At 48.8% G+C, this 10,894-nt stretch overlaps 2 protein-coding genes across 2 annotated transcripts; one reads left to right on the top strand and one right to left on the bottom strand.

The window, feature by feature from the left end:
• Positions 1–1,326: 1,326 nt before the first annotated feature.
• On the top strand, positions 1,327–2,466 carry LOC106818404 (allatostatin-A receptor-like). Its single transcript, XM_014823117.1, has one exon. It carries the CDS (start codon positions 1,327–1,329, stop codon positions 2,464–2,466), a length of 1,140 nt encoding a protein of 379 aa, XP_014678603.1.
• A 1,939-nt stretch (positions 2,467–4,405) lies between these two features.
• LOC106818406 (tenascin-like) lies at positions 4,406–8,825 on the bottom strand. Its single transcript, XM_014823119.1, has 2 exons — positions 8,375–8,825; positions 4,406–8,280 (listed from the first exon to the last, which is right to left on the bottom strand). Exons 1-2 carry the CDS (start codon positions 8,715–8,717, stop codon positions 7,700–7,702), a joined length of 924 nt encoding a protein of 307 aa, XP_014678605.1. The 5' UTR covers positions 8,718–8,825; the 3' UTR covers positions 4,406–7,699.
• Positions 8,826–10,894: the final 2,069 nt, after the last annotated feature.

The following is a 10,894-nucleotide window of genomic DNA, read 5'->3' as shown; positions in this document are numbered from 1 at the left end:
CTAAAAACCAAACTCGGTGACATATTCTACCAAAAAACACCAGTCGTGGCAGCTTCACCGACCATCTAAAGAAAAAACATGGGAGCATGTAGGACAGTAACGACCGGGAACGCCATCCTAGCCAACCACATATAAACCAAACATGGCAGCATATAGCCAGCTAATGGCAGCCTAGTCAATAGCCTATAGCCAAGCCAATAGCTCAGAGTCAATAGCCTATAGGCCAAGGCAAGTCAATAGTCTAGGAACGACCGCCAGCCACTACATATAGACCAAACAGGCGGCACATGAGTAGTATATTACGAACAGGGCGGCGATCCAGCAACGTATAACCCAACTATAACAATAACCGGTACATCGGACCCCCCGTAGTTAACAAAGCCATGATTCGCCGCGCGTGGAAATATTTGGTATCTACGACAGAAACGAGAGCTCGGCTGCTGCTGCCGCCTGCAATGCCCCCGTACACTGGGTACAGATTGATTCTCCTTTCGTCCGATGGTGGCCGGAGATTTCCAACCCTGAAGAAAGACCCTGATCGCGTGAAGCTCACACAACGCCTCGCGGTCCGCGCTGGAGAGGAATGTAGGAGAGGAGGAGGAGGAAGCGGGAGGAGGGGGAAGGGGAGGAGAGTAATGGAGGAGAGGGGAAGGGAGCGGTGGAGGATGAGGAGGAGGAGAGGAATGGAGGAGGAGGAGGTGCATGGTTACGATGAATTTTACATTGCATTGGAGGGCTGAAGGCCGATATGGTGTGTATTCTGTTTCATAATTCGATTCAAATTCATTCCTGATGGCGTTGAATCGAATGATTCGATGGCATCATTCGATGCGCTGAATCGAATCATGTCGGATGCGTGAATCGAATGTTCGATTGCATCATTCGATCACGTCATCGAATCAACATCGATTCACATGTGTGTGTGTGTGTGTGTGTGTGTGTGTGTGTGTGTGTGTGTGTGTGTGTGTGTGTGTGTGCGTCCATGTTCAGTCGGCGAATGTCGGGGGCTGGGCGCGTGTGTGAGTGCACGTGTGTGCGCGTGTGAGTTCCGCGTGTGTACTTTTTTCGCGTTTGTGCGTGCGTGCGTGCGTGCGTGCGCGTGCGTGCGTGCGTGTGCGTGCGCGTGACAACGCATGCGCACGCGCATGCCGCAATCGCACTCCGCGGGACGTCACCCCATACCCTCAATCTCACTCTCTCATCTCTCCGCAGGCATCGAATACCTAACCGACGAGCTGTGATCGCCACTCAGCCGACGTGAACACTGCTACTAGGGGTCGCCACCGTTGCCAGCTCGTGTCGGAGAAGCACCTCGGCAGCAGCAGCATGAACAACACGACGTCGCCAGCGCTGTGCGAGGACGGGATCGTGGCCGACGGCACGAACATCACGAACTGTAGCCAGCTGGATGTTTACTATGCCGACTACGCCGAGACGCTAAACGTCGAGCGAATCGTCGGCATCGTCGTGCCGACGCTGTTCAGCCTCATCTTCACCGTCGGCCTCGTCGGCAACGTGCTCGTCATCATCGTCGTCTCCTGCACGCCGCAGATGCGCAACACGACCAACGTGCTCATCATCTCGCTCGCCATCTCCGACCTCAGCTTCATTCTCGTCTGCGTGCCGTTCACGGCCACCGACTACGCGCTGCCGATCTGGCCGTTCGGCAACGTCTGGTGCAAGATCGTGCAGTACATGATCAACGTGTGCGCCTACGCGAGCGTCTACACGCTCGTGCTCATGTCGCTCGACCGCTACCTCGCCGTCGTGCACGCCGTCGCCTCGATGTCGATACGAACGACGAAGAATTCGTGGATCGCCGTCGGCATCCTCTGGTTCGTCATCCTGCTGATCAACACTCCAAATCTGTTCATCAACGAGTGGAAGGAGTACCCGTACCACGGCGAGACACGCAGCACGTGCACGCACAACTTCGTCGACAACTACCACGTCCGTATCTTCTTCAGCTGCTTCACGGTTCTCGCTTACTTCGTCCCGCTCACCCTCATAAGCGTCCTCTACGTGCGCATGCTCGATCGTCTCTGGCACGGAATGGCAGGGGGCCGCATGTCGCGCGAGAGTCTGCAGTCGAAGAAGCGCGTCACGCGCATGGTCGTCGTCGTCGTCGTCATCTTCGCGCTCTGCTGGCTGCCGATACAGATCATCTTTGTGATGACGAAGATCTTTGATGTGGGCCACAGCAAGACGCTGCTCGCCTTCCAGATCGTCGGTCAGTGTCTCGCCTACACCAACAGCTGCGTCAATCCGATCCTCTACGCGTTCCTGTCCGACAATTTCCGAAAGGGCTTCAAGAAGGTTCTCTGCTGCGGACGACAGAACATGGGCCGGCTCCGCCGCGGCTACACGACGGACTTTGACCGCACCGACACGGCCGGAGCCATCTCCGCACTGACCACTGTCCGAAACGGCAAGAACGAGAAATTCGTGAACGACGACGTCGTGTGATGGACACTTGCCGTCGTCGTCGTCGTCGTCGGCAGCGGTCGTCGTCGTCGTCGTCGTCGTCGTCGCCGTCGTCGTAGCAGCAGCAGCAGCATCGCGAGAGAGAAGGGCCTGCTTTACTCCTGCCGAGTCAAGTCCGCCGCCACGACCAGCAAACAACAACAACAACAACAACAACAACAATAACAACAACAACAACAATAACAACAACATCATCATCAACAATAACAACAATAACAACAACAACAACAACAATAACAACAACATCATCATCAACAATAACAACAATAACAACAACAACAATAACAACAACATCATCATCGTCAACAACAACAACAATAACAACAACAACAACAATAACAACAACATCATCATCGTCAACAACAACAACAATAACAACAACAACAACAATAACAATATTATCAACAACAACAACAACAGCAGCAACAACAACAACAACAGCAACAACAGCAACAACAACAGCAACGACAACAGCAACAACAACAACAACGCGCACGCATCATCATCATCATCGTCGTCGTCGTCCCCGCGTGATACCGGAAACCCCGCTCCTGACTGCACGGCGACGTCGCGTCGTCGTCGGCTGGCGCAACGTGGCGACGTGAGCATGCGCACACACGCGACTCCCGGACCGCCCGACGCACCCTCCAGCGGTCACACGCCGAACTACCCATATACCAAACCCTAGCGGGCGACGGGAGAGATATCGGACGGGACAGCGACCTGGGAAGAAGAAGGAAGTGCTCGAAGAAGGACACCCACACAGCGCACGGCTACCGTAGCGGAAGACGAGGAGGCGTGTACAAGGAGATGGCCACCGCGACTGTATCAAGCTGAGAGACGAGAGAGATGTAATGTGTAGCCCTGATTAGGCGTGGGTGCGGATGACAGGTGAATCTGACATGGGTTTGGACATCAGCAGAGAAATGGCTGTTAGAGGCGTGACTAACAGATGGACCAGGCACGAGCCGGCGTATTAGGCTGATCTGGGCGTGGCCAGTGGACATGATCTGGCAGTGGGCGTGGCCAGAGGACATGATCTGGCAGTGGGCGTGGCCAGTGGACATGAACAGTCAATAGCGTGACAAGAATGGCTAGCAGAGACGGCATGGCAGTGGGCGTGGCTAACTGACGTGACCCGGAAGTGAACGTGGCAAGCATACGTGACCCGAAAGTGGGAGTGACTAGCAGAGACGTTATGGCAGTGGGCGTGTCTAGCAGACGTGAGTGGAACGTGAGGTGGCGTCCGAGCGGAGGGAGGTCATGCGACCAGATCTGGGTCTTGGTCGTCGTCCGAGACGCGAAGAGGTGAGAGAGGATGGTGACCCGGTGGAATGGACACTGGTGACGTAGGCAGCGTTTGCGCACCTTTGACGTAGGCAGAGATTGTGCACTTGTGGCGTACGCAGAGTTCGCGCTTCGGTGACGCAGGCAGAGTTTGGGTACTGGTGATGCAGGCAGAGCGTCAACACATGTGACGTTCGCAGAGTATGTGCGCCGGTGACGTAGGAAGCGTGTCAATACATGTGACGTAGGCAATGTTTGTGCACCCGTGACGCGAGCGGAGTTTCAACGCGTGTGACGTAGCTAGTGTTTGTGCACCTGTGACGTAGGCAAAGTTTAGACAACTGTGACGTAGGCTGCGAGTGTTACAGCAATGCACGAGAGAGAGAGAGAGATTTACCAGTTTTCACTCCTGCCAAGCTAACTCGCTGTGACCATCGTGCCACGTGACCGCGATGTCGTGAACACGTGACGGCATGCCGGAACTACACGTGACCGCGTGCGAAGATCACGTGACTTCACATCGCAAGCACGTGACTGCCCAGCCGGAAGCACGTGACGGCGCCACGTTATCACGTGAATGTCGTGCGAGGAATTCGTGACCGAGCATATATTACAGTCACGACTATTTTATGCCCAGTGACTCTTCATATACGCCGCGTTCATATTTTAAATAACCGGATTTTTGTTAACCAGATGAGGTGTGAGAAAGCTAGCATTCCAATCGTATAGGATGGCGGCTAGCAAACAATTTATTAGAAATGGAAGGGTTTAGTAGACAGACCATAATAATAGGGACTGTAGGCTGCTTTCGCTGCTGCGTACCTAACAGCAGAAATAGCAGACAAGTAGGGCATGGATGGGGATAGAAGGAGTATAAGACATTGGTGTGGTAGAAGGGGTTACGGCAGTGATAAATGGGGTATGAGGCATTTATTGGATAACAGAGTCATAAGACAGTGATGGAGATAGAAGGAGTATAGGGCAGGAATGGGGATAGAAGGAGGATAAGACATTGGTGTGGTAGAAGGGGTATAAAGCAGTTATGGGGATAGAAGGGGTATAAGACAGTGATGTTGGTAGGAGAAAGACTATGCCGGGTCATGGCTAGCACAGCGATCAAACAGAGACCGGGGAATATCAGACAGATTAGTCGAACTAAATCGAATTCATGTTATGTTAATCTGTCGCCATTTTACTTGTTTGTGTCTCCACTAGTCAGCGAATAGAGAAAGCCCGGAGAGCAGAGATATTTTTAATTGATCGTTTTTAGGCGTAACAGAATAATTCTCGACATCACGGTCATGATATGTTTGTTATCGTCATGTTTAATACTGCGTGCCTCCTCTATGACATCTCTTTTCTAACGGCCATGTATATCGTAGTACAGCTAGTTAATATCGTCTGCATTGAAACCTTAATTAAGTCTCGCATGCGCACCGATACCCGTTTTTATCGCCTGGTATATAAAGCAAACTACATTGTATTGCGGTTGCCTAGCAGCGAGTAACCTTGCCAATCTTTGTATACTTATATCGACATCTTGTTTCCCTGCTAGAAGCTTACCGCTTCGTTAAAATCTATCCCTCTACCTTCATCCACTCGCGGTGTCATATACAAAAAGCTATTTCTGCACATGTTGTGGTACGCCTCATATATAGATAGATAGATATGTATGTGCATATATAGATCGGTTAGTTACTGTGCCGGGAGATGACGGTGCCTAATGATGTAAATATAAGCGTAGAACTGTTATCATATGATGTGAGTTTTAGACATATAAGCCCTTAATACGTGAGAACGAAGAGCGAGGTTTGCGATTTTGTAGAGGCAGCTTCGCGCTCTGGTGTCCATATATACGCTGTACATACAAGGCACCAAGCATCTAAACAAGCAGTGTTCTATTGTTTTCGTTGCTAACGTTTCCCGATATCTGTTGGGAGTGAGTACGTAGAACATGAAATTATTATCGTAAAAAATATATAGATATATATTATAGATATATAAAAACAACTTTGCGACAAGTAATGTCGGCAGCGAGAGACCAAAGTAACTATTGTGACTTTGTGCAAAAAACAATGATGGTGTATGTAAAGCCAGTGTCATATTTAAGAACATTAGTCCTGTGTAGCTTATTGTCTGGACGTTTCTATTATAGACATGTTTTCAAGGGGTAATCCCCGTATTGGTCCATAACACTAATCGGTGCTTTTTTCAAAGGCACCTTCACGAATGCATATCTGTTTGTTAGGCCGGAATTCTATCTGTTCTAACGATAGAGGTGAAGCGACACGTATGTTAGCAAACAGTTACTAGACTTTATCTTGACCTAAGATCTTAGTTATCATGTGTAACAATGGTGTAAGCTAACAGTTACTAGGCCTGATCTAACACCTGAGTTATCATGTGTAACAATGGTGTTAGCTAACAGTACTGGCTTACTGTTACAGTACTAACTTACTGGCGCTGACACCGATATTAGCATGTCTGACAATGGTGTTAGCTGCAGTTACTTGGACCGCAGCAACACCCGTGTTCGTCGTAACACATGGTGTTACTTTGAAATTACTGCATGTTACGACATTACGAGATGTTATTGTTGACGTAAAGCTGCATTTATTTCGCTTGTGTGACGGATTGTAAAAACGTCACTGTGTACGCATTCACACGCGCCACGATGGGAGCGATAGCTAACGCAGCCATGTGGCGGCCATGATGGAGTGGGTGACGTCACATGATGGAATCGGAGGTGGCGGCCATGATGGAGCGGGTGACGTCAAATGATGGAAGCGTAGATGGCGGCCATGATGGAGTAGGTGTCGTCACGTGATGGAAGCGGATGTTCAGCGCCGACAGTTATACAATGTGTTGTCGTTGTTATGTACAATGTATATGTTATCATAGATCTATTTATGAACTCTGTTATATATAAAATAATGTTGTATATATAAACAAATTGTTTATAGGTAGATCTATGAAATTATGGTGTCTTGTGGGACGCTCGGTACACCTCGGCTGAATCCGTAGCTACGTCCAACCTCGGCTAATTCCGTAGCTACGCCAAACCTCGGCTAATTCCGTAGCTACGCCAAGCCTCGGCTAATTCCGTATCTACGCCAAACCTCGGCTAATTCCGTATCTACGCCAAACCTCGGATGATTCCGTAGCCACGTCAAAGCTTAGCTGTGCTATAGCGAGTACTACAGCCAGAAAAAAATTAACTTTTCGTTCCTGGAGTGGTTATTCGTGTCAGAACCGACGACTCGACATTCGAGATTACGGTGAAATTATAAATTGCACTGTCACGGATCAAGTTTATGAGAAAATCAGAGTTATATGATTCCTTGACAGTAATTCGGTCAAATTCCGATGGATCACGAAATGTGACACGCGGACGAATATCAACACAAGTGATACCATAAATATCTACTCGCACTTACGTGCAAATAGACACGCGTATATCCACGCGTGAGATATACAGCCCGGTTAATGGCGGACCACGGAAACAACCGGATTCGCCCGAGGTTTGCCGAATGGCGTGCTAGCTTGTAACCGACCCGGACGAAGCTGTTGTAAGCTGCATATGCCGTTGCGTGACAGACTGATGCGTAACGTAGCAGTCTGCCTCTGTATCGTTACGTATCAGCCGGTTACGTTACACCGCAAGTCGATGCGATTCGTTTCCAGAACGTTGCGTTACGCAGCAGCATATAACGCGCATTGCATAGCAGCAGTATGATGCGTTTCGTTACAGAACGTTGCGTTGCATAGCAGTCTGATACGTTGCGTTACAGAACGTTGCGTTGCATAGCAGTCTGATGCGTTACGTGGCAGAGCGTTGCGTGACGTGGCCAGCTTCCGTTGCGTCACGGAACAATGCGCGTGTCGTTGCGTCGCCGTTTGTGTCGTTGTGTAGCGTATCGTGGCGTCGCTATGCGTCTGTTGCATTGCGTAGCGGATTGTTACGTGCTCCAGCACTAGCCGTACGGTAACTCCGTCTCGCAGCAGGAGCACCTACGCTACGGTAGCTAGTCCGCCGTGTGACACACCTATGTACGACACACCTGTGTGCGACACGCCTGCGTGCGACACGCCTGTGTGTGACACGCCTATGTGCGACACACCTGCGTGCGACACACCTATGTGCGACACGTCTGTGTACGACACACCTGTGTGTGACGCACTTGTGTGTGACACACCTGTGTGCGACACACCTATGTACGACACATCTGTGTGTGACACACCTGTGTGCGACACGTCTGTGTACGACACACCTATGTGCGACAGACCTGCGTGCGACACACCTATGTACGACACACCTGTGTGCGACACACCTGTGTGCGACACACCTGCGTGTGACACGCCTGTGTGCGACACACCTGTGTGTGACACACCTATGTGCGACACGCCTGTGTGTGACACGCCTATGTGCGACACACCTGTGTGCGACACACCTGCGTGCGACACACCTGTGTGCGACACACCTGCGTGCGACACGCCTATGTGTGACACCTGTGTGCGACACACCTGTGTGCGACACACCTGTGTGCGACACACCTGTGTGTGACACACCTGTGTGTTATACACCTGCGTGCTCGTGCGACACACCTGTGTGCGACACACCTGTGTGCGACACACCTGTGTGTGACACACCTGTGTACGACACACCTGCGTGTGACACACCTATGTGCGACACACCTGTGTGCGACACACCTGTGTGTGACGCACTTGTGTGCGACACACCTCTGTGCGACACACCTGCGTGCGACACGCCTGTGTACGACACACCTGTGTGTGACACACCTGGGTGCGACACACCTATGTGCGACACACCTGCGTGCGACACGCCTATGTATGTCACCTGTGTGCGACACGCCTATGTGTGTCACCTGTGTGCGACACACAGGGGACACACAGGTGACACAGCACGCGCTGTCGTGTAGCTTCATATGTTGTAGATTAGTAGCGGCTACGATATTTTTGGATGCATAGCGCAGATAAATCTATGATTACTGTTATATCCTATCGGTAGTAAAACAAGATTTGTTAATTATTGTCTTTCAGTCTGCGTTGTTACCGCCTTTTGTCTGTCGTTGACAACCACAATATAACGTGCCATGATATGATATGATATGATATGATATGATATGATATGATATGATACGATACGATACGATACGATATGATTGAGTATGATACGGATACGATACGCATACGATAGATAAGATATGAATGATATGATATGATATGATATGATATGATATGATATTATATGATATGATATGATATGATATGATATGATACGATACGATACGATACGACACGACACGATACGATACGATACGATACGATATTATATTATATTATATTATATGATATGATATGATATGATATGATATGATATGATATGATATAATATGATATGATATAATATGATATGATATCATATCATATGACACGACACGATACTATATGACACGACGCGACATGATATGACATGACATGGCATGATGCGATTCCTACACGAAAATCGACCAGGTTTGTCTCGGTAAGTCAACGACGATACTTGATTCAACGGGCGACGGCCATTTTGATAAAATTCAATCGAAGGCAATCAAAGCGATCAATCAACTCTAGAAGTTCTATAGATTAACCCAACGGTTCTACTTAATCCCCGACAAATGTCCTCTAAAAACCTCTAGATATTTATACAGAATATTTAGTTATTATAGTCGGTGAAGCTCTTTCTATACGAAAAACTGGGACTGCATGCACTAGGAGGACGTCATTCAACTCGAGTACGCGGAGGTCTACAGAGGACATCACGGAGTAACTATATGCGAATCTCTACAGAACGAGCAGCACGCCGCGAGGAGCCCACGCGCGCACCACTACCACACACACCGACGTCATGCCATCCGAAATCCATCAAAATTCGTGCGAAACTTTTAACTGGTTTATAACGACGACACTTGATTCAACGGGCGACGGCCATTTTGATAAAATCCAATCGAAGGCAATCAAAGCAAGGCAAACAAGTCCCCGGGGGGGGGGGGGAGGGAGGCGGTCGATACGAAATACGACTTGCGTGCTAACGTTACTGTGGAAACTGTTGCGAACTTGTTTTCTTTTTTTCAAAAAGGTTTAGAAACGGAATTTTTTTTTATTTAATTAAAAGATCGATTCTCACGCGACTGGTCACGTGACTCGAGGTTTGTCGCCGTTCATACATAGCCGCGAGACACAGTATAGTGACGTCATCAGGTATATTGCCGTCGGTAATTGTAACATTTACATATGTGTGTACCCGAACACACACACACACACACCAACACCACCACACACACACACGCACACACACACACACACACACACCACACACACACACACACACACACGCACGACGCACACACACGCACAGCACGCACGCACGCACACACGCACACACACACGCCCGCACGCACGCACGCACGCACACACATACTATATCACTTTAATATAAGCGTACTACATTCTGGCAGCAATGAGTTCATAGATACACTCACACGTTCATACATAATTACCATTTCATCATTAACCCACTAGGTCAACAGAGTAAGACGCACACTAGAACACACTAGAACACACTAGAACACACTAGAACACACTAGAACACATTAGAACACACTAGAACACACTAGAACACACTAGAACACACTAGAACACACTAGAACACACTAGAACACACTAGAACACACTAGAACACACTAGAACACACTAGAACATGCACAATAATATAACGAGCTTAAATTTGAATGCAACTGCTATATATTCCGCTAATGAGTTCATACGCTCATTCACAAGTTCCTACATAATTATTATTTCGTAATTATCTTACTAAATCAACAGACATGCATATAAATATCCCATTACTGGAAGGTAAGTGTGTCACATTGTAGCAATGAGTTTATAGGCACACAAGTTCAAGTGTGATTATCACTTCATTATTCCACTGAATCAACAAATGCTTTCTAAAAATCGAGGCATTCTTAAGCATACAATCCGCAGCGCACTCTCTCTCGCTCTCTCTCTCTCTCTCTCCCTCTATCTCTCTCTCTCTCTCTCTCTCTCTCTCTCTCTCTCTCTC

The sequence above is a fragment of the Priapulus caudatus genome, unplaced genomic scaffold (genome assembly GCF_000485595.1).
Source record: "Priapulus caudatus unplaced genomic scaffold, Priapulus_caudatus-5.0.1 Scaffold2215, whole genome shotgun sequence".
Taxonomy (NCBI): Eukaryota; Metazoa; Priapulida; class Priapulimorpha; order Priapulimorphida; family Priapulidae; genus Priapulus; species Priapulus caudatus.
The sequence above is the reverse complement of the archived record's forward strand: the minus strand, read 5'-3'. Positions and strand labels throughout refer to the sequence as shown.